At 39.5% G+C, this 27,507-nt stretch overlaps 1 protein-coding gene across 1 annotated transcript; it reads left to right on the top strand.

Moving 5' to 3' along the window:
* Positions 1-1,496: 1,496 nt before the first annotated feature.
* On the top strand, positions 1,497-26,376 carry LOC125296386 (FAD-dependent oxidoreductase domain-containing protein 1-like; the record flags this gene model as incomplete). Its single annotated transcript, XM_048246276.1, is given in 6 exon segments — positions 1,497-1,805; positions 7,386-7,606; positions 7,702-7,812; positions 7,924-8,042; positions 26,073-26,167; positions 26,271-26,376. Coding segments are annotated over 6 exon segments (803 nt in total), but the record flags the coding sequence as incomplete, so codon positions are not given.
* Positions 26,377-27,507: the final 1,131 nt, after the last annotated feature.

The raw sequence follows: 27,507 nt of genomic DNA, 5'->3' as shown, positions 1-27,507 counted from the left end.
AGATGTAAAACAGCATTTCGTTTCAGACTAGGCTACTGTTACTTAATTTGTGCATTAACAATAACGTTTCAGACTACTGTTACTTAATTTGTGCATTGACAATAAAAGTATTACATGAACTAAAGATGACACAAATCTTATGTAGAAGAAGAAACATTCACAAAAAATCCATCCATCCAAAAATGACCTTTGTTTTTGATAGCTGTTGAAAACGGCATGGAACTGACAGAGATGTTTTTGTTTATAAATACATAAAAATAAATAAATAAATAACATTATGCTGATACCTTTTGCTTTTCCCAAATACAATGTAGCCTACAGGTGTAAGTGACCTTTCATCAATCCAGTTGCAATGGATGAACTGTGATGAACTGCCCTACTTGTGATTGTTTAGAGATTTTAAAGGTTTTATAACAATGCTACATCTTCTTTGGCTATTCTACAATCTATTCACCTTTTCAGCACCAGTAGGCTACTTTCAGTGCAGCACACACACACTCAGGCATGCCAAACAAGCATACACAAAAGTTTCAAGAGTGGGGGATGGAGTAAAATATGGAGACAAATTGAAGTGTGATTTATTTTCGCGGAACGGATGTACAGGACTGAGCGGCGGTCATATTTTGTACCGCTATGCGGTACATCTAGTTGATATTGGTGTGGACACGTCCTTCGGACCCCACGCAAATCTACGCCCATGCCTGGTACCTACAAAGGCGAATTTGGTATGAATATCTATATATATTCTGAAAGTACATTTTATAAGGATTTCATTTCACCCCCTTTTAAATATGCACAACTTATTGTTTTCACAGCCACACAATTTGAAGTTCAACAGTGTGTGTCAACGGCAGGCCTGTGACTCGGTACAGAGTTAGTATGGCCTGGTACCTACAAAGGCGAATTTGGTATAAATATATATATATATATATATATATATATATATATATATATATATATATATATATATATATATTTATACCAAATTCGAGAGTATATATATATATATATACTCTTAAAGTACATGCTATAAGGATTCCATTTCACACCCCTTATGCACAACTTTTATCAGGCACACAATTTTATTTCAGCACTTGGCAATAAGGTAGAACAAATTATATTGGTGTAGAAAAAATATTGCATTCTAAAGTGTATTTTAGATTTAAATGTCTTATTTAATTATTTTCTAACTTTACTTATACTATACAGTTTTAAATTAATAATTTTCGTCTTCATGAATTGAAAAAGTAATGAATATGTTCTGACTTTTATTTTGAAGGATTCGCGAATGGCGGCCCTATTGGAATTTTCTTTACTGTCGCTAGTTTCACACTACTTGTGCATATGGTGGATACGTTTCTGTCTAATATAATTATTCTAATTTGTTTTGTTTTGTTTTTGTTTTGTTTATTTTGAATTAACATAAGCCTAGACTTTATGACGTTCATGGTATTACACACTCCTGTACAGTTGGAGGCGGTATACTTAAAAAAAAAAAAAACTGCCATGAAACAGAAGAAGAAGTTTCTGTCTAATACGATCGATTTCCTGAAATTCACTAGGCTACTTTATCAAAGAACGAAGCGTGTGTATCCGAGTTAACAGAACAGGCTTACTTTCACCTCTACTGTTTCAGTAGTTAATCGGTCCAACAATGTCATCTTGGCAGAGGTTAATCTCAAGAAGGCATCACTTTCAAGCTGTGTCAATGCAGGCTCAGATGGTATGGTCATACACACGCATTTGGTCACATCGGACCCGACATGTCAGCACCGGAGTATCAACACGAAGTGACTTTTTAAAAAGTAAGATTACTGTCTTAGAAGTTAGCATTAGCTGCTAAGCTTAAACGGTCAGAACCAGCTGCTAAGTAATACAAGGCACTAGACTGTAACGTTAGCCTTATGGTTGGCTGTATGGTTGTAGGCTATTCTACTAGCTGCATCTTTCCCAACCTTGGGGTCGGGACTCGGGAATGGAAGTTATTGTAGGGTGACCAGACGTCCCCGTTTTCGGTGACCTGTCCCCGGCTGGAGCTGTCCCCGGAAAAGACCCCGGTTTTCACTGTGACTGACAGACCCGAAATTGGAATAAAAAAAAGAAAGAAAGCACTGACCAAACGTACAGTTGCGCACCCTTCACGCACAGGCTCAAGCCAGTCAAAGCAAGCGGTCAGCTCAGACCTCAGAGATGTTCTAGAATGCCCATATGTCTGGTAGGCTATTTCTATTGGTAGAATCTTTGAAAGGAAACCACTTGTGCGGGGGAATTATTAAACTATTCATCACGAACGTGCCAGCTGCTCAAGTCCAGGTTAAAATTGCGGAGTAGCCTACTCGTCACACAGATAGCATACATATCATACGCAGATATCACATGAACGGTCAGAATCTAAGCTTTCCAATTATATTAGCGCCAAGTTGCTGTGATAAATGGTTCGCGAGAAAATTAACAATGAACTTATGTAACAACTCTAGCGTAGGCCTACAACAAGCCGTTCCTGACTCCGGTTTTGAAATTGCAACAAATTTCTACATGGTCTCCAACTTTGGGCCAAAATTATAATGTAGGCCTATTCTCATGTAAACTATTTATGTCCGTACAAAATTATTTGTAAATTGTTTAGCTAGAGTAGGCCTATCCCACCATAATGGTTGTCATTTGCCAGATTCCAGACAATCACCTACAAATATCAACGTAGCCTATATTTCTACTGGCATGCTTCCTAATGACAAAAATATAAAGGGGAAAAAAATCAAGAGACGTGAGTTATTTTTTCTTGATATAAGACTGACAATAGGCCCTATTAGGCTACATAAGACAAATAGTATCACATCATACATTCTCAGATATGGGTATAGCACAGACTGTCCTGAAAAAAAGAAGATACAGTAGGCAATACAATGACCAAGATAACTAGCTAGATTAACTATCTGAACAACACGGCCACTAGGATATAATTTCATGGAGTGCTGAAATGTAGCCAATACTATTTTGGACATTTAACTGTGAAACTGTGAAGAAAATATGCTTTGTGGTTGGGCAATATCATAACTTATTGCAATATTATAATTATTCCACCTGTGTGTGCATGGTTAAAATTCTGAAGTGCAAGTTTAGGCTACAGCACAAATATTTCCATCCATAGATAATGAAGTCTAACCTCTGAATTTATTTTCAAAGTGCACCAGATTGATGCATTTAAACGTTAAAATATACCAACTTTTCTTACGGGGGAGCATGCCCCCGAACCCCCCTAGGGGGACTTGTGGACTAATGCAGCTCTAGTGACGCCCCTGGGACAGTGTCCCCGTTTTAAGTTTACAAAGATTAAAATATTACATGTTTTACGCTTCTCCCCGAATTTTGTCTCAGAAATCTGGTCACCTTAAGTTATTGGGGTCGGCTGAGATACTGAGTATCTTACAAAATGACCAGGATGACATACAAATTATGATATTCAAGTTAACAAATCCATCACAATCAAGCTAGGCCTAGCTCTACATAAAAATAAACTTAAACAGCCTGTGAGATATTTGATGGACGTAATCATGCTTGATCAACGTTCAAACAAAGTAGCAAAACAAGGGAGCAAAGTTAGCCAAACATATGAATAGCTAAGCTTGCTAGGACATTTGGTGGAAATTTAAAGTAGGCCTACCGATCTCGACTGGATGATACTACAGCAGAGATGCGATCTCTCTCACAACATGTTCTGAATAATTGGGGTCGCCAATCTTTTGTGACATCAAAATAGGGTCACCCATAGGTTTACATAGGCTAGATATGTGACCTCTATTCTATGGGTGACCCTATTTTGATGTCACAAAACATCAAAATACCAGTGACCAGTGTGGCAAGGCTAATTTCACGTCAGTTAACCATGGTTTTGTTGTGTATTGAAGGCAAATTAATAATGGCGAAATTCAGAAACGTAACATTACTCATGTAGTCACTTTATTATAATAGTATTGATACTGTATCAACCTGTCATCTATTTGAAGGTAGGCCACTAGTGCAGTGCCCGTTCAATCATGCCATTCCTGTAGAAAACCCGAAGCCCAATTACATCCACACACTTAGGTCTCAAAAAATTCTGAAAAAATTACCAGGTGTACCTATGTTACCCAGGAGACACACTGTAAAATTACTTTTATGTAAGATCAGAACACAACAGACAGACTGAGGAAGTCATTTGTCCCCAGGGCCATTGAACTGTTCAATGCTTCACTTAAGGGAAGAGGAAAGATAGACTTCTCCGCATAGTCTGTCTACCTCTTCACCCCCTCCATGTTTGGATACTGTCTGTCCACTAGCCACTTTTTACCACTGTCTTACTGCCTCACTGTTTGCGTGCTATATTAGCACATATGCATAACCCCTCCCTCCATGCCACAGCCGAATTGTGGCCACACTTATACCTTTTCTTTATATATATATTATTATATATATATATATATATTATGTAACCCCTTCTTAACGGGTGTGTGCATAGGCACTCGCTACAATACATAACACAATGGCGGAAACAAGATCCTGAAGGTCTCAGCGGTAGAATGGTGAGCTGGCTGAGATTCCTGAATACCAGTAGGCTAACAATTACAGACAATAAATTCAATAGCGCGGTGCCTCCACTGTAAAAATACTACACTTACCCTATAGCTCGTGTATAGTGTATTCCTACAGAATTTAAATAATCAATGTGAAAATAATACTCAGACTAGTGGTGAATGTAGTTAAATGAATTGCCAATACACCCTGGAAATAATGTAATATAATAATCATATGTTTATTTAATAATAATAGCTACGTCGTAAACGTGACAACCAAAAAGCTGACAACTGTCAGCGAGTGAACAATTCATTCGAACGTTGACGTTAAGGTTAACAGACTTTAGCTAAAGGTTGGCCAGTCCTGACTCAGAGGAATGGGAGCCAGCTATGTCCCAGCTAGCCGAGGAATGCGACTCCGGTGGAGGATGTTGCTTCAGTCAGCCCGCACACCTCAACAGCAGCAGCGGGTAGTTGGCGGTTGGCACTCTGGTGGGCTCAGCACCGGAGGCAAAACGCAGTCGTGCCTGGGAGGTCTGGCTCCAGTGGGCCCAGCACCGGAGGCAAATCGAGTCCGTCTCCGAAGGAGAATGCAACAGGAGCTAGCAAGTGAGCAGGATTAACCTGACCCTCGCCAGATGAATTTCGTTCCGCTTAGCTCCGCCTAGCTTCACTCACATCCATCTGGGACCTCTTCCATTGAGAATGATTTCTGCAACCGACTTAATGGTTCAGCCAATCAGGACGCAGGGCGGGAGTTTCATAGATGTGACGTAGTGGAGAAGCGACCGTGAGACACGTCACGGGTTGGCTTCGATGTGAGTGGTTGAAGTAGCACGTCAATAGATGCGGGCAAGTGGCTTATTCAATCATATGCAAGCATTTTTTGATTAGGCCCAGCCTTCTGAAACACCATTCCAATGGATCGGTTCCAGATGGATGAGTGGAGCTAGGCGGAGCGAAATTCATCTGGCGAGGGTCAGGTTAGGTCAGGATGGCTTCAGCTACAAAATAGCACTGAACAAATAGCTAGCGGAAAGTCTGACCAGCACTTGACCGGTAACTTAAGAGAAAATCTAAGGAGTAAACAAGTACAGTACGATGCACCGATGTTACGGAGTAAGTGGGCCTATGAACTTGTCCAATGGTCTCCACAAACTACAGGCAGCAAAGTATCCTCTCTCTCTCCAGTGCAAAACTCGGACCGGGACTGATGAGCCTTCTCCTCTCTGAGGAGATGGAACCTTCACATTCCCCGCGATTTCGCGGGCATAATCAAATAACAAATAATCATTGCCTGAGTATAAAATTCAAATAAAAACAAACAAACATTTGATTGGTTGACATGTACAGTATTCCAACACAAAATAACCATGACAAACCCAAAGCATTGTGGTCATTGTAGTGACAAAAAATACTACACTGTTACTACACTGTTTTTAGAATTGATTTAGATTAAATGTTATTTAGTATCATTTGTATTTTAGTATATTTAGTACATTTTATCTTCTACTGTCTTTATTGCTTAGTTGTGTTTTTTATATTATATACTTTTAATTACTTTTTTCTGCTCTTAGTGAATGTGTGTGTGATGTCTGTATGCTACTGAGGCCTTGAATTTCCCCTGGGGATCAATAAAGTATCTATCTATCTATCTATCTATCTATCTATATCTATCTATCTATCTATCTATCTATCTATCTACTTTCCAAGATACAGCCAGTTTTACAGGGGGAGGGGGGTGTCGATTTTGTTCGGCTTCTTTTTTTATGTCAAAGTTCACAAGCCCATAGCGCAAGAACTAAACCATGTAGGAGGCTCAAATTTTGCATGCTGGTACATAAATAGGAATAGTATGTAGCAAAATAGTCACGTTTGGTCTGAATGATCCTCCATGGTAATAGCTGTCCCTCAAAGTTTTTGGCTGGGCTCTGTTTAGGCCTTCAGAAGACATATTTGTACTCAACATAGGCTCTTGATTTATTTTCCTTACTGAGATAAGTAGAAACACTCTCACAAAAAGCAATGAACAGAAAATAAATTCCTTCAGGGTCTGAACAGCAGACCTCACAAGTCTGGTTCTCATTTTCAGAGCATCCAAACACCTTGTGGGAATATACAAAGATTTTTTTAAATATTTTTTCTTTATTCTCCATGATCCCTTCTTTTTAACAACACACTGAACATGGGCAAAATGCACCATTGAGATCAATATGTTTTGTATAGAGTTACCACAGGTTACAGGTAAGGGTTAAACAACCTGCCTATCAAGATCCATTAAACTTTCTGTCTATCAACATCTATTACACTATCTACATTAAACTAACTAAACTTTTAAACTATCTACTCTGTCTCAACTTTCTATCCATTCATCCTCTTCAAACCATTCACTCATCCACCCATTAAACTATCTATCAACATCCATTCAACTTTCTGTCTATCAACATCCATTACACTATCTCCATTCAACTTTTAAACTATTTACTCTGTCTCAGGCTTTAAGCATACAATCTGGCTCTCTTAAGACTACAGATCCTGTTCAACTATTTCCTCTGCCCACAACTGTTTCAAAATAAATGTCCTCACTACAATAATTCACTATTAAAAAACTATTTAAACTACTCAACTATTTAATTGTTCAGCCATTTCAACTGTCAGTTGTCAACTATGACTATCAACTATGACTCCCATCAAATGTTTCCTCTGCCCACAACTGTTTACAAATAAAAGTTTGTTTTGCATTTTATGTTAATATATGTTTGTCATTTTCATGCACTGGTAATTTCCTCGAAATTACATTTTCTAGTTGAACTATACATATTTGTATAATTTCAGGCCTAGAGCTTCACATGAAAAATATGCGCAAAAAGGCAGCAGCGGCTCTACCAGGTAGTAACTGGAGCCCCTATGAGATGACACCTGGGCTCCCTCCAGAGAGAGTGGATATCTTAATTGTTGGTGGGGGCGTTGTGGGATGGTCGATAGCCTACTGGCTAAAGAGGAGAACAAAACCACGGGACTCTCTTCGAGTGCTAGTTGTGGAGAAGGACCCTACGGTAAGCATTTTTCCAACCTGCATACATAAATTTGAATGAATGAATGGATATAATAAAATTCATTGTTTGTTTTTCTACCTACTATTCTGCTTTAGTATGCCCAGGCCTCTACTGTGTTGTCAGCTGGAGGAATTCGGCAACAGTTTTCTTTGGCAGAGAACATACAACTCTCCCTAGCATCTGCTGACTTCTTGAAGAATATCAATGTAATGCAGATTATTTTACACTGTTTCTGTAATGCAGATTATCTCAATACTCAAATGCAATGTTGTGCCAGAAGTCAGAATTGTCTTTCACTGTTATTTCATATTGTGCAGGATCATCTTGGTGTCCTCAATGAAGATCCTGTGGACTTGCAGTTCAACCACTCAGGGTACCTCTTCATAGCAAGTGAAAAGGGGGCACATGTTATGGAAACAAACTATCAGACCCAAAGGTAGGGGTTGTTTTTTAACCATTGGGGCTTTTACGTGATTGACACGTTCTGGCATTTTAATTAGTCAAATTAGCAGTTTGAAACTATGACGGACCAAAATGACTTTAGCATGACAACATAAGCTTCAATTTGATATGATTGGTTAAGGGGTTTAAGGCGATACTTGAAGATGAGTCATGAAAAAATAGTATCACTTCAAGTCGGAATATTTGACGTGGACAGCCGGACGCCACCTACACTTCATTGGAGTTTACCTCAACTGGAAACCACACAGCTGGATAAACTGAGGTAATATATGTTTTTACATCAGTTCTAGTTATGGTTTATCTTCATTTGTAGTCCTAATATCATGTTATTTGACAGTAATATGCTTTCTCATCAGCGTCAACATTATGGCATAGCAAACTTTAGCTAACTGCATTACTCTGAACTGCTTGCAATATTCTTATTTGCTTTTGATGTCAGTTATTTTCATTTGACAGTTTCATTTAAAAACCTGTTATAACCTGTAAGTAAGTTTGTTTTCTAGTACCAATGTGCTTGTTAGGTAAGTCATGTATAGCATACAGTACCAAAGCTGAATAAATCCATGGACGTTACCATGGAAGTTACGTTCTCTGACATGAAAAAAAAGTTGATTGATATTTCTATTCCTCTCAATATAGAAAACATGAAATCACATACTCGGTCAATATTGCATTTCAGCAGATAGTTACTACGTCTTTATCTTGATGCTAGTCAGTCAATCAGATTTAGGGTAGCTAAACCCACGTGTAATAAAATTACTTTTCATACTTACAAATATTTTGAGTTACTCAGAATGCTTCAATAGTTTAGGCTACCTCTTCTTGTTTCTGCAGTTTTGTGATTTTATTTTTGATTTTAATAAAGGTATTATATTTGTATGATTTTGCTGTTGTTTCAGGTGAAGGATGACAAGACCTACACAGACCTTCTTGCAAGCCTGAAGAGGAAGAGGTAGCTGACTGCTGATGAGATTGCGCTCAAAATGCTGAAGACCATGAGGGGATGGAAGAAGAAGGTATAGATTTAGGTGGCATGACTAGGGTGGTGCAGACTGCCACTAAAAACACTGTGTGAAATAGACTTTTTATGTTATTCTTCACTCACGTTATTGTCTCAGACGTGGTTTTACCAACCGGAAGGGGTGGGAGCTGTGCTTAGTAGGCTGTCGTATGCAAACAGTGTGGGAGAAGAGACCCCAGAAGAGTTTAACAGGTTTCTCCATAATATCCATTGCTACTGGGGAACCAAGTCTCTGCAGGGATCATGGGCCAATTGTTTATGTTGTAATCGTTTTAAGGCAATATTGGCTGTTCTGCATGTAGTAGATCCAGCTACAGAAAACAATCGAGATCGTCTTAGGAAACTGCATTATTTGATAGATCACCTCAAAAATAATGTCATGAGGTGGCTTAGAATAGAAGGTAATGTCTAAGCCAGGGGTCGGCAACCCGCGGCTCCGGACCCGCATGCGGCTCTTTGATCTCTCTGATGCGGCTCAGCTTTTGAAATGAATTAATGAGTATTTAATTAAAATGTATTTTATTTTAGTTTGTTCATTTTCAAAATGTAATATTGTAAGTATATCTGAGTAATTTAGCCTATATGACTTTCCACCTCACTTGACTGCGTAACCCTAGCTGCACAAAATTGTTACCAAAGATCCTTGATTACTCCGCTTTAACCCTCTCTGTTGTTACATTCGCGGTTCGTTGCCATGTCAGTATCAAACAAAATCACCGATTTCCCTCCATTTCAGTCAACGAGAACACTTTAATTGTTATTGTTGATGTGTGTGCTTGCTGTAGGCTAGATAAGGAAAATGTCAAAAAGGAAACGTCAGCGACCACAGCTTGTGAGCACGAACACAAGGCTGAAATAGGAACGTTTCCATCCGAAGACTGATTCTGAAACGCCCGTCATATATCGCACACTGCAACGAGTTAGTAGCCTATTGCTGTGTTAACCCTGTTCGGTTCCACTTGCATGTGAGAAATCTTTCTCACATATGAAAAATATAAAGACAATCCTGCGCTCACGTTTAAGGTCAATTCCGCGCAAAACTGTCACACCCATAACGCCAACACAATGCCATGATATTTAGCTGGTGTTATGGATATGACAGTTTTGCGTGGAGTTGCCCTTAAATGGTGACAGCCTCTTCACCTCACTGAATATGAGCCAGCCAGACTCCTAGGCCATCACCAAATCTAATCTCTGGTAGGCCTAATGTTCAATTTCAAATTACATGTCAACGGAAATTGAGTGTTGTGTTGTTAACTATGATGTTACTTTGCAGACAAAGGACACTGGAAAAATAGGGGGTGGTGTTACTTACATGGGAAGCTTAAGGCCTATACTTTTGTCATTCCACTTTACATTTCAAGTTACTTGCACATTAAAACTAGTAGAAAATGTAGGCTATTTAAATATCCTCTGTTGAATGTAAGTAAATGTACATTAAATATCCAAACTATTTTCTTGTAACCGTCTTTATGTGGCTCTTCTGAGATTAAACAAATTTGGTCAAACAAATTTGGTCAAAGTGGCTCTCCAGGCAAAAAAGGTTGCCGACCCCTGGTCTAAGCAGTACAGTGGAAGGACACTTGCCTAAGTAACCTGCCTGTCCAATTTGCACAATGTGGATGATTTGACTGATGCATGTAGACTAGTGAAGAACAATTCAGTTTGGGACAAAAGACCTGTAAGTCGGCCTATTGATAGAAGTCACAGACTTATCAGTAAATGATATAAATATGTCTGATCATCATTGTGTATCTTTTAATATTGTACTACATACTCCAAAAATTCATCCCGAAATTGCAATCAAATCGCGACTCTTGGACATTAGAGCAGAACAGCAGTTCATAGCTCTTATAGACTCCATAAATTTAGATATTTTACATCATCCCATTGATCAAATGGTAGAGGCTCTTAATCGTGAATTAGGCGCTCTGCTTGACAGAGTGGCACCCTTAAAGACTAAAAAAAGGCCCTGTAGCAAACTGACACCTTGGATGAACGAAAATATCCATGATCTAAAAAGATCATGTAGGAAAGCTGAGAGAACATGGAGAAAAACTAAGTTACAGGTTCACCGTGCCAATCTAAAAAAGAAAAAAATTGCAAATTATAATAGAGCTATTCGAATGAGAGGAGGAACCACTTCTCTAAGGTAATTGCTGAAAACAGTGGAAACTCTAGGGTGTTGTTCTCTACCATTGATAGGCTATTGCATCAAACACCTTTTGATACACTCAGTCAGGCATCCTCTCTAAGATGCTAAGAATTTGCAGACTTCTTCAAAAACAAAGTCATTTCTATAAGGGAGGCTATTGGTAACACAAGTAATATGTTTGATAGTACACCCAAAAACAGCCCCCAAAATTAAGGTCCTTTAGCACTATTACTCAATCTGAGCTTGGTAAAATTATAACTCAAACCGGCTCCTCAACATGTGTTTTAGATCCAATCCCTACTACATTCCTCAAAAAGTATATGATGGCTTAGCCCTTTTTTTTCTCAAGGTAATAAATACCTCATTAGAAACAGGTATATTTCCAACTGCTTTTAAAACCGCTGTTGTGAAACCTTTACTTAAAAGTCAAAACTTGACCATACCAATCTGAGCAACTACAGGCCTATATCAAATCTATGGCTTTTTGAGCAAAGTACTTGAAAAGTTGTTTGCAATCAGTTAAATACCTTCCTCAACTGAAAACAGTATCCTTGAAAAATTCCAATCAGGTTTTAGATCAAATCACAGCACAGAAACGGCTCTAGTAAAGATAGTCAATGATCTCAGACTAGCTACCGACTCAAACAAAGTCTCAATCCTTATTCTTCTGGATTTGAGTCGCGGCATTTGACACCATTGATCATAGCATCCTAATTCACCGCCTTGGGAAGTGGGTGGGTCTCTCTGATAATGCTCTAAACTGGTTTCAAACCTACATTACTGGCAGAGATTTTTATATCAGTCTAGGAGATCATGTATCTGAAAAACATGACTTGCCTTTTGGTGTGGCCCAGGGAGCTGCCTTGGTCCCCTGCTATTTTCTCTATATATGCTCCCATTGGGAAGCGTCATAAGTCAGCATAATGTAAACTTCCACAGCTCACGCAGATGATACCCAATTGTATCTTTCTGTGGAGCCAACTAACCCAGATGGCCTTTGCTCCCTCACTGCATGCCTAACCTCCATTAATCAGTGGATGAGCAAAAACTTTTTGAAACTAAATGATGACAAAACAGAGGTACTTCTGGTTGGACCAAAACTAAAGCGAGATATTATTCTTAGTAATCTGGGGAACTTGGCACACCAGGTCAAACCAAAAGTAACAAGCCTCGGTGTCATCTTAGATGCAGAGTTAAGTTTTAAGCCCCATATCAGTAAAGTTACTCAGACAGCCTATTTCCACTTGAGAAACATTGCCAAAGTGCGGCCCTTTTAACTCAACAAGATGCAGAAAAACTAATTCACGCCTTTATCACTAGCAGGTTAGACTACTGCAATGCACTTTTCACTGGTCTTCCCAAAAACATCTAAAGAAATTGGCACTCATACAGAACTCTGCGGCTAGACTTTTAACTAAGACTAAGAAGAGAACACATCACCCCTGTGTTGGCTGAACTGCACTGGCTCCTATTTCCTATAGAATTGATTTTAAGGTTATGTTAATTACTTACAAAGCTCTGAATGGCATAGCACCTTCATATATCTCTGAGCTTTTAATATCTTATCAACCACAAAGGAAACTTAGATCATCAATTCTAATCTTTTTAATCGTACCCAAAGTGCTCCACAAACAAAGTGGAGAAGCTGCGTTTATCCATTATGCCCCTGGATGGAACACCCTGCCTCTGTACATCAAGCAGGCGAGTTCAGTAAATATTTTTTAAAAGATCTAAAACATACCTGTACAGGAAAGCTTTTAGTTAACTCATCTTATCCTGTAGACTACATTTTCAGATTATTCTACATCTGCTACTATTGGAGGGCAGCCAGCCAGAAACAGATGGGCTCCCCTATTAAGTCAGGTTCTGCTCAAGGTTTCTTCCTGGAATATGGGAGTTTTCCTTGCCACAGTTGCCATATGGCGTGCTTGTGGGGGGTAAGAGGGTTAAGGCTGCCAGTCTTATGGCGTCATTTTATATTTTTTGATATGTTGCTGAGTATAACATAAACAGCAAAGAAAAGTGATTGATAATGACTGACTGTCTATTATTGTGTTACATGCTTCAAATGTAAAGCACTTTGAGCTGCATTCTGTGTATGAAAGGTGCTATACAAATAAAGCTTTATTATTATTATTATTATTATTATTATTATTATTATTATTGTGTTTAGTGATTACAACAAATAGGGGGCGTTGACCAAATTGTGACATATTGTGTACTCCAAAAGATGCAGAAGTGGTGGAAAACACTTTTTCTCCACTTTGTGGACATTGCCATTGTCAGTATTTTCTTATTATTTCAAGTTTGGCAGCACAATGCAGAATCTGGTGTTGAAGCTAGGTTTGGTTAACCTGACCCTAGCCAGATGAATTTCGCTCCGCCTAGCTCCACTCATCCATCTGGAACCGATCCATTGAAGTGTTGCTTCAGAAGGCTGGGCCTAATCAAAAAATGCTTGCATATGATTGAATAAGCCACTTGTCCGTCATCTATTGACGTGCTACTTCAACCACTCACATCGAAGCCAACCCGTGGCGCTAATAACAGTCTCACAGTCGCTTCACGCTTAGGTCACATCTATGAAACTCCCGCCCTGCGTCCTGATTGGCTGAACCATAAAGTCGGTTGCAGAAATCACTCTCAATGGAAGAGGTCCCAGATGGATGTGAGTGAAGCTAGGCGGAGCTAAGCGGAACGAAATTCATCTGGCTAGGGTCAGGTTAAGGTTTGGTAACTTTCGAGAAAATCTATCACGACAGCTGGCAGGTAACTTTCGAGAAAATCTATCACGACAGCTGGCAGGCATTTCCGTCGAAATTTCAGCCTCGCCTTCAGCTGCTCCAATTACTACTCTGTCACATTTCCATCAATTACATATCCCTGTACAGGAGGAGCCACAGAAAAATTGTTGGCTTTGTTATAAGAAAAACTTACATAATAAAACTAAAATAGCTTGTAACTAAAATAGTGAAACAGTAGGCGACTTTGTTTTATTGGTAAACAAAATTGCTGTCAGATTTGCCATTCTGCAGAAGGGGATGCGTTTCGTAATGAGTCTTCTGTGTTCAACCTTCGGGTTCCCCACCCCACCCTTCCCTACCCTCCTCTGTGTGACTGTGTGTGTTAGTTTGTGTGTATGTGTATTAAGGATATTCCAATTCAGTTTTTTTTTTGTTAAATAACCCACAAATTGCTGAACGTGTCATACACTCTATATGTTTCTCTATCTTGTAGGGAAATATCCCTGCTGAAAAAAACAGCTAGAAACCAACTTATGCTGGTAGCTGGTTTTAGCTGGTCTTTGCTGGTTTTCTTCCAGCTCTTGCTGGTCTTTGCTGGTGTAGCTGGTTAGGCCACCAGCTGAATATGCTGGCCTGACCATCTGAGGAAGCTGGTCATGCTGATTTGACCAAGTCAAGTCAAGTCAAGTCAAGTTTATTTATATAGCACATTTCATACACAGAGGTCATTCAATGTGCTTTACATAAACAAAACCAAACGATAATAACAAATAAAAGCATAGAAGGGCAATATAGTCAAAGAATAGTTAAAAGGTAAAGATCATAATAAAAAAAAAAACATAAAACACAAGGTAAAATCATTTAAAAATAAAGAATAATTAGTAAGCAAAAACAAAGGCAAAAGTAGTAAAAAAAGTAATAAAAAAGACAAAGTAGAATAATTATCGAGGCAGATTCAGAATTTGTAACTTCGGCACAGTTAGCAGAAAGCGTCTGAGAACAGTTTGGTCTTAAGTCTAGATTTAAAACTGGCTACAGTTGGGGGCCTTTTTAATGTCATCCGAAAGTTGGTTCCACAGCTGGAGCGATAGCAGCTAAAAAGCTGCTTCACCATGTTTAGTTCTAACTGTAGGTTTTACTAGCAGGTTTTTCACCTGGGACCTGAGAGGACGAGAAGGTGTGTACTACTGAAGCATGTCTGATAAGTATTTAGGTCCTGCTCCATTTACTGATTTATAAACAAGCAATAGTGCTTTAAAGTCAATTCTGTGACTTACTGGAAGCCAGTGCAAGGACTTAAGAATTTGAGTAATGTGGTCAGTTCTTTTAGTTTTTGTTAGAGTCCTAGCTGCTGCATTTTGTATCACCTGAAGCTGTTTAATAGTCTTTTTAGGAAGGCCTGTGAACAGTCCATTGCAGTAATCAACCCTGCTGGAGATAAATGCATGAATGAGTTTTTCTAAGTCATGTTTTGACATCAGCCCTCTGAGTTTGACAATATTTTTGAGGTGGTAAAAAGCTGATTTAGTTATCGCTTTCATGTGGCTGTTGAAATTTAGATCACTGTCAATGCCTTTTGGTGTGGCCCAGGGGAGCTGCCTTGGTCCCCTGCTATTTTCTCTATATATGCTTCCATTGGGAAACGTCATAAGTCAGCATAATGTAAACTTCCACAGCTACGCAGATGATACCCAATTGTATATCTCTGTGGAGCCAACTAACCCAGATGGCCTTTGCTCCCTCACTGCATGCCTAACCTCCATTCATCAGTGGATGAGCAAACATTTTTTGAAACTAAATGATGACAAAACAGAGGTACTTCTGGTTGGACCAAAACTAAAGCGAGATATTATTCTTAGTAATCTGGGGAACTTGGCACAGCAGGTCAAACCAAAAGTAACAAGCCTCGGTGTCATCCTAGATGCAGAGTTAAGTTTTAAGCCCCATATCAGTAAAGTTACTCAGACAGCCTATTTCCACTTGAGAAACATTGCCAAAGTGCGGCCCTTTTTAACTCAACAAGATGCAGAAAAACTAATTCACGCCTTTATCACTAGCAGGTTAGACTACTGCAATGCACTTTTCACTGGTCTTCCCAAAAAACATCTAAAGAAATTGGCACTCATACAGAATTCTGCAGCTAGACTTTTAACTAAGGCTAAGAAGAGAGAACACATCACCCCTGTGTTGGCTGAACTGCACTGGCTCCCTATTTCCTATAGAATTGATTTTAAGGTTATGTTAATTACTTACAAAGCTCTGAATGGCATAGCACCTTCATATATCTCTGAGCTTTTAATATCTTATCAACCACAAAGGAAACTTAGATCATCCAATTCAAATCTTTTAATCGCATTTCCAAAGTGCTCCACAAACAAAGTGGAGAAGCTGCGTTTATCCATTATGCCCCCAAACTATGGAACACCCTGCCTCTGTACATCAAGCAGGCGAAGTTCAGTAAATATTTTTAAAAGATCTGAAAACATACCTGTACAGGAAAGCTTTTAGTTAACTCATCTTATCCTGTAGACTACATTTTCAGATTATTCTACATCTGCTACTATTGAGGGCGCAGCCAGCCAGAAGCAGATGGGCTCCCCTATTAAGTCAGGTTCTGCTCAAGGTTTCTTCCTGGAATATGGGAGTTTTTCCTTGCCACAGTTGCCATATGGCGTGCTTGTGGGGGTTAGAGGGTTAAGGCTGCCAGTCTTATGGCGTCATTTTCTATATTTTTTTGATATGTTGCTGAGTAGATCATAAACAGCAAAGAAAAGTGATTGATAATGACTGACTGACTATTATTGTGTTACATGCTTCAAATGTAAAGCACTTTGAGCTGCATTCTGTGTATGAAAGGTGCTATACAAATAAAGCTTATTATTATTATTAATACACCAAGATTTTTAACAGTATCCTTTGCCTTCAACCCTTTTGTGTCAAGGAGAGTGGCAACCCTAAGTCTTTCCTCATTTTTACCAAATATAATTACTTCAGTTTTTTCTTTGTTCAGCTGAAGAAAATTTTGAGACATCCAGGTGTTGATTTGTTCTATACACTGACACATAGATTCAAGAGGACCATAGTTGTTTGGTGATAGAGCTAAGTAAATTTTTGTGTCATCTGCATAGCTATGATATGAAATCAAATTATTTTCAATGATTTGTCCAAGTGGGAGCATATAGAGGTTGAATAATAGTGGCCCCAAGATCGACCCCTGGGGAACACCACAGGCCAAGGACGTTGGTGTTGAGGTACAGTTTCCGATGGCAACAAAGAAGCTCCTTTCTTGTAGATATGATTTTAGCCAGCTGATAACTATGCCTGTAAATCCAACCCAGTGTTCTAGTCTGTGTAGTAAAATATTGTGATCAACAGTGTCAAATGCTGCACTAAGGTCCAGTAGCACTAGGACTGATGTTTTACCTGAATCTGTGTTGAGGCGTATGTCATTGGAAACTTTAATGAGAGCTGTTTCAGTGCTGTGATTTGCCCGAAAACCAGACTGAAAGTAATCAAAATACCCATTTGATGTTAGGAAGGTGGTTAATTGATTAAAGACTACTTTTTCAATAATTTTGCCAATAAAAGGTAGATTGGATTATTCCAGGTTATTCTTCTTGAGAAGTGGCTTTACAACAGCTGTTTTCAGTGACTTAGGAAAAGTGCCAGACAGCAATGATACATTTACAATTTGAAGGACATCCGCCGCTATGAGGTGAAAAACAGTTTTGAAGAAATTGGTAGGCAGAGTGTCTAAGACACATGTGGAAGGGCTGAGATTCTGTACCGTTTTTTCAAGTGTTTCGTAGTCTATCAAGCTGAACTCTGACATCAAGTTGAGTTTCCCTCTGTTTGTTGCTGGAAGTTCAGGTTGTTGAATTTGTAATTGAGCAGATATGTTGAGTCTGATTTTGTCAATTTTACCTTTAAAAAAAGATGAAAACTCATTGCATTTATTAGTTGAGAGAAGTTCGGGCTAATTGTGAGGGGGGGGGGATTTGTTAACTTATCAACAGTTGAAAATAGAATCTGAGTGTTATTTGAACTTCTTTTGATAATGTTAGAAAAAGAAAGACTGTCTTGCTTTGCATATTTCAGAGTTATATGTCGCGGAGCATCTCTTTATGGATTTCATAGTGGATCTGAAGTTTGTATTTACGCCATTTTCTTTCAGTCTTCCTACACTCTTTTTTTAGAAGTTTAACTGCTGGATTTTGCCTCCATGGTGCTTTCTGTTTGTCCTTAACTTTCTTGAATTGTAATGGAGCAATGTCATCCATAATGTTTGCCATTTTTGCATTAAAGTGATCAAATAAGTCTTCAGAGTCTGACAGTTGACTTGACTTTAGTGAAAGTGCTTGCTCAAAGAGAGCACTTGTCTGATCATTTATGATTCTCCTTTTTACCATCATAGCTGTGTTTTGAGTGTGTGGGGACATAGACACATCAAAGAACACGCAAAAATGATCAGATAAGGCCAGGTCTTTAACAGCTGTAGAGACATCGAGACCCTTTGTGATAACAAGGTCGAGGGTATGGCCAAGAGAGTGTGTTGGCCCCTGTACATGCTGTGTTAGGGAGAAAGTATCGACCAGCCTGTCGGATGGGATACAGCTGGTGCAGGATGGTCATGCTGGTGACCAGCCTGTCAAGCTTGACATTGTTGGTGTAAGATGGTCATGCTGGTTTGCTAGAATGACCAACATAAGCTGGCATGGCCAGTTAAACCAGCAGTGTAGACCAGCAACACCAGCTAAAATTACCATCTTGAGGTGGTGCGAAAAGCAAAACCAGCTGAATTACCATCATAAGCTGAGTAAACCAGCTGAAGGTATGTTTTCGCAAGAGTTTTGCTGGTCTAGCAGGTCAACCATCATAGGGTGGTCAAAACAAGCTGGTCAACCAGTAAACCACTTTAAGCTGGCCAGGCTGTTTTTTTTCAGCAGGGATGATAAAAAAAAACACATTTTTATGTGAATGAAATGAAATCTTGACAAATTTTGGTATACTTTTGTAGAGGATTTTCATAGACTGTTCATTACTATATCAACATTACCATATGTATTTTACATCATTTCATAGAACATGATTTCATGATTACAATGGTATGTGTGTATGTATTATACTCAAGAAATAAGTTTTTTTGTTTGAGGTCATGTGAGAAATAAGGTTTTTTGTGTGAGGAGGGAATGTTCAGGGAGGGAAATCCAGTGAGAACTTATTTTCACACCAGACAACTTCAGGTAAAAAACACAGCAGCTAGGGTTCTCACAAAAACTAAAAGCACTGACAGGAAAATTCTGGTATTTAGCACTTTGAGTCCCTTTTCTGGTTTGTTTTGGATGAATTAGAGTGGTGGACACCGACATTTTGACGATTGGTCCTGTCTCGACTTTTCTGACTCGTTTTGAATCGCCTTTGGCTGCCTAAAGGCATGCACAAACATGTCCTTAAAACAACCCTTAACGTTCGTTTTCAAAACTGTGCAACTCACTGAGTGGTTAGTGGTGTTCGTGGATTATTAAAATCAAATATATCGGCGCAATGTATGATTTCCAGCCGTCTTTTTATATTTGCTATTGTGGAACTAATTTTCAGACACCTAACAAGCGTATAAATTTCCGCTCAATATTTGAGCCTGAAGCATAGACAGTAAAAGAAGGTCTCACGGAAAGACTACAACCACATGTAAACAGCCCCCGTTTCCCTTTCCAGTGGCGCAGTAATATCAACGTGCAATGAGTCTTCCAACAGAAATCAATGGGATTTTACAAAATGCCAAATAAAACACGACAGAAGCTGTATTTTAACTGTCTGGTCGAGGGGATCTCGGGACAGCCGGACTTAGGCTCTACTCTGCGAAAGATCTACCGTGGCCGCCGAGCTGTTGCTGACCTGCGAGCTGCCTTGCCAACTGCAGACTAACGTTAACGGTGAAGAGCTGCATTCTCACGGAGCAACAAACGGTCGCTGTTAAGTAGGGTGACCAGACGTCCCCGGTTTCCGGGGACAGTCCCCGATTTCGGTGACCTGTCCCCGGCTGGAGCTGTCCCCGGAAAAGTCCCCGGTTTTCACTGTGACTGACAGACCCGAAATTGGAATAAAATAAATAAAGAAAGCACTGACCAAACGTACAGTTGCGCACCCTTCACGCACAGGCTCAAGCCAGTCAAAGCAAGCGCTCAGCTCAGACCTCAGAGATGTTCTAGAATGCCCATATTTCTGGTAGGCTATTTCGATTGGTAGAATCTTTGAAATGAAACCACTTGTGCGGGGAATTATTAAACTATTCATCACGAACGTGCCAGCTGCTCAAGTCCAGGTTAAACTAAAATTGCGGAGAAACCTACTCGTCACACAGATAGCATGCATATCATACGCAGATATCACGTGAACGGTCAGAATCTAAGCTTTCCAATGATATTAGCGGCAAGTTGCTGTGATAAATGGTTTGCGAGAAAATTAACAATGAACTTATGTAACAACTCTAAGCGTAGGCCTACAACAAGCGGTTCCTGACTCCGGTTTTGAAATTGCAACAAATTTCTACATGGTCTCCAACTTTGGGCCAAAATTATAATGTAGGCCTATTCTCATGTAAACTATTTATGTCCGTACAAAATTATTTGTAAATTGTTTAGCTAGAGTAGGCCTATCCCACCATAATGGTTGTCATTTGCCAGATTCCAGACAATCACCTACAAATATCAACGTAGCCTATATTTCTACTGGCATGCTTCCTAATGACAAAAATATAAAGGGAAAAAAATCAAGAGACGTGAGTTATTTTTTCTTGATATAAGACTGACAATAGGCCCTATTAGGCTATATAAGACAAATAGTATCACATGATACATTCTCAGATATGGGTATAGCACAGACTCTCCTGAAAAAAGAAGATACAGTAGGCAATACAATGACCAAGATAACTAGCTAGATTAACTATCTGAACAACACTGCCACTAGGATATAATTTCATGGAGTGCTGAAATGTAGCCAATACTATTTTGGACATTTAACTGTGAAACTGTGAAGAAAATATGCTTTGTGGTTGGGCAATATCATAACTTATTGCAATATTATAATTATTTCACCTGTGTGTGCATGGTTAAAATTCTGAAGTGCAAGTTTAGGCTACAACACAAATATTTCCATCCATAGATAATGAAGTCTAACCTCTGAATTTATTTTCAAAGTGCACCAGATTGATGCATTTAAACGTTAAAATATACCAACTTTTCTTACGGGGGAGCATGCCCCAACCCCCTAGGGGACTTGTGGACTAATGCAGCTCTCTAGTGGCCCTGGGACAGTGTCCCGTTTAAGTTTACAAAGATTAAAATATTACATGTTTTACGCTTCTCAACTGAAAATGTCCCCGGATTTTGTCTCAGAAATCTGGCCACCTTACTGTTAAGTCCACCGAATTGCGGATCTACACGATCGCTCAGTACTTTGGACTGTGCTTCCATCATCTCCAGACTGCAGTCTAGCAGGCCTAGCTTCTAAAGTTAACGTTATCTCCAGGCTGCCAGTTAATTCACCGGGTTGGTCAGTTGCTAAAGAACTTGGCATTGCATCGGTTGTGATGACACAGCTCTGTGCGCAGTTTTCACGGATCATCATTGCCCTTGGACATTTTCAGCTGGTTTGGAAATTGGACTAGTTTTAACATCACTTTTTCCCCTTCATATTTTCTTTTTTTTATTTGTTTTGTTGTCTGTCTTGTATGTCTTGGTGTCACGGGTACGCTGGCGACTACGCCGCTCCGTCCGGCATTTTTTGTATTTGTTATTTTTTAAATGTATGTCTTGTCTTGATGTCATGGGCACGCTGGCAACTACATCCGGCATCTTTTGTCTTGTTGTTATGTGTCTTCTTTGTGGAGCGCTTTGGATTGCACTATGTGCATGTTAAATGCGCTTTAAAAATAAATCTGACTTGACTTGACTTATTTCGCTACGCTACTTGTTTTGGAACATCAACGAACACCACTAACCACTCGGTTTTGAAAATTAACGTTAAGGGTTGTTTTAAGGACATGTTTGTGCATGCAGCCACTCTGAAGTAGTCAAAGACGATTCAAAATGAGTCAGAAAAGTCGAGACAGGACCAATCATCAAAATTTAGTTGTCCAACACTCTAGTTCATCCCAAACAAACCAGAAAAGGGACTCAGGGTGCTAAATACATAGAATTTTCTCTATTTTGTAGAGGAATACATAGAATAGAAATACATAGAATTTTCCCTGCAAAAGTCCCTGCACTGGTTTCCAGTAAGTCTAAAACACTGCTGCTTGTTTATAAATTTCTAAATGGAGCAGGACCCAATTACCTATCAGACATTATTCAGCAGTACACACCTTCTAAACCTCTCCGGTCTCAGGAGAACAACCTGTTAGTAAAACCTGCTGGTAGAACTAAACATGGTGAAGCAGCTTTTAGCTGCTATGTGCTTCCGCTCTGGAACCAACTGTCAGACTGAAAAAGTTTTCAATCTAGACTTAGTACCAAGCTGCCTTCTGCTAACTGATCGAATGTACTTCCTATTACTACTGGGTTACAAATTCTGAATATGTCTATTAATTATTCTACCTTGTGCCTTTTCTTTTTTATTATGCTCTTTACATTTTAAACTATTCTTTGACTATTGCCCTTATGGTTTTATTGGCTATTACTGTTTGCGTTTGTTTATGTAAAACATATTGAATGACCTCTGTGTATGAAATGTGCTATATAAATAAACTTGACTTGAACCCTTCATTTTCTATACAAATCATGGGGGAGTTATATGGTGAACGGTTCATTCTATACTTTCATTTTTAAGTTTCAAGTTTATAAATCAGCCTTTTTAAGATTTTGGATTGTCCGTGATTTTATTTTGTTGTATTTGAAAGTATCTTCAAGAAGAAAAGCAATACCAGTGCTGAGCACATCAATGTAAATACTTCAACTGACATCAGACACTACACATGCGTTGTATTTATTGTATGACCAAGGGGAGAGGATGTAATGCTGCATTCCACATGCGACAGAACTTGAAATTGTAAGTGTGATGAAGCTGGAATATGAATGCAAGTTTGAATCATCACGTAGCTTGTTCAGATGAGCCACAAGCTTGCTCTCGTGTTCTAGGCAAGCGTCCAGCACTACTGAGTCAGCTGCTGCCCAGGTGGCATCCATGTTCTTCCCCACAAAGACAAACGGGAACGCTATAAGTGCTACAAGATGGGAAATTACGCCACGTTCGTGCGTAAGGCGGGGGTGTACGATACAAATGGATTGCAGCATAAGACTAGACCAGAGACTTTCTAATGAGGAGACACAGCACTCAAAAAATCCTCCATAGAAATGCATGGGGTTAGTTTGTAATGCCAATATAGCAGTCTACACATATCCCACCCCTTCCACAGCAAAAAAGTTGACATGTGAATACATTGTGCCAATCATGTGTTCGCCGCTGGAGCAAGGTTAGTGTCGTGAAGCCTTGCACACGCGCATTTCTGCTGAAATAGATGCCTGATAAGTGCCTAAAAAGCATTACAATATGGCTCCCAAGGGACTTGCCTAGAAGGACTTTTACTAGACTTGCAGTTTGGCAGGGGTTGCAGGAATGGGGGGCAGGGATGGGGACCCACGTTGGGGGTTGCAGGAGTGGGGGACTAGGGTTGTGCCGCTCGACGATATTATCGTCCATCATGATGGTTGACCGACATCATGATGGAAAGCAACCATCGTGATGCCACGCCCCCACATGCCAGGCACTAATTCCTGCTGTAACATAGGCCAAAACATAAAAAAACCTTTCCCTGGAAATGAAATTGAGCCTACTTTAAAGACTGTCAGCCAAACAGTTATCACTTAGCCTATTAGTCTTGTCTAGTCTTGTAAAACAAAAGACGTATAAGTCTACCGTCTTATTCAAATAATTCCTGATTGTAACGTGAATGTGTAATTGTCTTTTTGTACATGTCTCGCAGTAGGCCTATAGCCTACATTGAACATTGATGTAAAATATGTAGCCTAATGTTTTAGCAGAAAATAGTCCTAATGAATTATCATTGTTACGACTAGGACATTCTAGCGCTCTAATATTTTTGCGAGGCTACAGCACTGAAGCACCAAATGCGTCCTCCTCTTCCATGTTAAATTAAACAATTTCTTTTGTTAGTTATAGGATCAGAAGGTAGACTATCCGTCTTTCACTGCAAGGCTTGTATTTAATGCATTTAGCAAACACCCCAGACAGCAGGGGAGTGGGAAAAGATGACTTAAGGATAAATACAGAAATGATGCATAAATAAAGTGAAATCAAAAATGTCCCTCGTTTTTTTTCTTCACACAGCAACTTTTTCAGCAGGTTAGAAATAATGAGTTTTATTTTTAATAATAATTCATTTGTCCTTTAGACTTTGCTTTTGTCAAATAATTCTCCATTTGTAGCAATAACAGCCTTGCAGACCTTTTGACATTCTAGCTTTCAATTTGTTGAGGTAGTCTGAAGAAATTTCACCCCAGGCTTCCTGAAACACCTCCCACAAGTTGGATTGGCTTGATGGGCACTTCTTACGTACCATATGGTCAAGCTGCTCCCACAACAGCTCAATAGGGTTGAGATCTTGTAACTGGGCTGGCCACTCTATTACAGACAGAATACCATCTGACTGCTTCTTCCCTAAATAGTTCTTGCATAGTTTGGAGGTGTGCTTTGGGTCATTGTCCGGTTATAGGAGGAAATTGGCTCCAATCAAGCGCTGTCCATAGGATTTGGACATAGGAGGTTGCTAAATGGAGTGATGGCGTTCCTTATTCAAAATCCCCTTTACCTTGTACAAATCTCCCACTTCACCAACACCAAAGCAGCCCCAGACCATCACATTACCACCATTCTTGACAGTTGGCGTCAAGCTTCTCCAGCATCTTTACAAATGTATGATCTCAAACTTAGATTTGTCTGTCCATAACACTTTTTTCAAATTTCCTCTGTCCAATGTCTCTGTTCTTTTGCCCATCTTAATCTTTTCCTTTTATTGGCTAATCTTATATATGGCTTTTTGTTTGCCGCTATGCCTGGAAGGCCAGCATCCCAGAGTCACATTTTCACTGTGGACGTTGAGACTGGTGTTTTGCGGGTACCATTTAATGAAGCTGCCAGTTGAGGACCTGTGAGGCGTCTATTTCTCAAACTAGAGACTCTGTACTTGTCCTCTTGCTTGGTTGTGCACTGGGGCCGTTGTACAATTTCTCACATGGAATAGCCACCATTTCTCAGAACAAGAATAGACTGCTGAGTTTCAGAAGAAAGTTCTCTTTTTCTGGCCATTTTGAGAGTATAAGTAAGTATATATACTTTTTTGATCCCGTGAGGGAAATTTGGTCTCTGCATTTAACCCAATCGGTGAATTAGTGAAACACAAACAGCACACAGTGAACACACAGTGAGGTGAAGCACACACTAATCCCGGCGCAGTGAGCTGCCTGCTTCAAAGGCGGCGCTCGGAGTATAATCGAACCCACAAATGCTGATGCTCCAGATACTCAACTAGCTCAAAGGAAGGCCAGTTTTATAGCTTCTCTAATCAGCAATTCTCTAATTTGCAACCCTGTTTTTTGGAAACAGGGTTGCTAATGGTTGCTGATGAAACATTGCTCAGGTGAATATTATCAAAGTCAAAGTCTGCTTTATTGTCAATTTCTTTACATGCCAAGACATACAAAGAGATAGGTTACGTTTCTCACTGTCCCACGGTGGAGACAAGACATAATTTTACCAATTAAGTCCACAGACAAACATAACATTCAAGTAAACAATAAAAAGTAAATAAGAAGGCACATACAATAAATCAATAAATAAGAGCAGCAAAATTGGGTTGAAATTGTGCAATTGTGCATAGACAGTCAATATAGTAGTGTAAAGTCAGGCCAATAAATGGCTGAGGTAGTTCTGTTTGACCTAAGTAAGCAAGTGGCATAGTGGTGCAAGTTATGTAAGAGCAGCAGAAGTGTATTATCTATAATGGATCTTTGCCAGATTGTTTTTTTTACTGTTTATACAGTACTCATCCAAGAACTTCTCTTTCATCAGACATGCTGGTGCCAAAGTCAAACTTCTGTCTCCAACGCAGCTCAAAGTCATGTTTCCGTGGATTAATACTGATGGAGTGGCATTAGCCTCTTATGGTAAGCTTTGTGCTTCAAATATCAAACATTTTCAACCTAGTCTAAACACTGAATAGCCTCAACATAACTTACAAACATTGCTGTTTGTTTATATTTATTTTAGGTCTTGAGAATGAAGGCTGGTTTGACCCTTGGACACTCCTCTATGCTTTCAGACGCAAAGCGTTGTCAATGGGGGTTGAACAGTGCTTTGGAGAAGTCACAGGTTTGTACTTGAGAAAAGCCTCTGATTTTTTATGTTAATGTTTGTTTATGGTATTTGGCAGACACTTTTGTCCAGAGCAACTTACAATATCTAGGGAAGGGGAAAACACTACATTTGGACCTGTGTCCCTATTACAGTGGGTCCCAGTTAAAAATTGACACTTCATTCACGATCAAGGTGATTCACGCAGCTGGGTGAAATGTAAGTACAACTGCAGCCGCTTGGGGACAGCATAGTCCGCTGTGGCGTTCCACGGTCGAACGGGCCGGAGCATTGACAGCAAGGGCTGTGTTTGGCCGAGGAGTTTTCAGTGCGTTTCTCTGTGTTTTTAGCAGCCCCTGCAACATGCTAGTCCACTGTAGCCTATAAGCTTTGTACATAATGTTAAACATAGTTTTGGATTCAGTGGCAAGATTTCTTGATTGTACAGTGCCTGTCTCTCAGTAATGTTTTAAAATGAGAGCTTCGTCAGCTGGCAGTAGGCTACTTTGTCAGCAGTCTTGAGAAGTTTGCTTGCTAACAGAACATAAATATGCTGCCCAGAAACCTCGTGAATAGTTCTGATTTGTTTTACTACACTAACGAGGTTGAAATATAGCCTTTGCCTACAGCATCTCCTTAACAGTAATGTTAACAAAATGACAGCATTCATATGACAAAGGAAAACTAATTCGGTCACTCAAGACTGCCACAGCAACCAGTGTAGGCTACAGTCCTACCCAATAGGCCTACTCGAAGCAGCTATAGCGTTGTCTGACGGTCGAGTGGGTTAATGCACGTATTTCCAGAACAGGTCTGCAACTTTCAGGCAGTTCTGAGTTAGAATCTAGGCGGGAGTAATGATGCGACGGTTTTCCTTTAGAAATCTTTTTTATTGAATCGAAGATGTAGCCTACTACAGACATTCGATGAGGTGTTCTGCAATGAGTCTGGTTTTAACCCAGCTAAAAGATAGCCCAGTAAATTAACTAAACGTATCCCATTAGCAAACAGTTTTTCTGGGTGTAGGCTACTTTGAAACTTCTGCGGGGTAACGGGAGCATTTGTTTTTAACATATAACTTGCTACAATGATTGCAATACAAAAATATGCGCGTGTTAGTTTAGTTAGTTTTGTAATGTTTTGCACTTTTGCC

This window comes from Alosa alosa, chromosome 6 (genome assembly GCF_017589495.1).
Source record: "Alosa alosa isolate M-15738 ecotype Scorff River chromosome 6, AALO_Geno_1.1, whole genome shotgun sequence".
Taxonomy (NCBI): Eukaryota; Metazoa; Chordata; class Actinopteri; order Clupeiformes; family Clupeidae; genus Alosa; species Alosa alosa.
The sequence above is the reverse complement of the archived record's forward strand: the minus strand, read 5'-3'. Positions and strand labels throughout refer to the sequence as shown.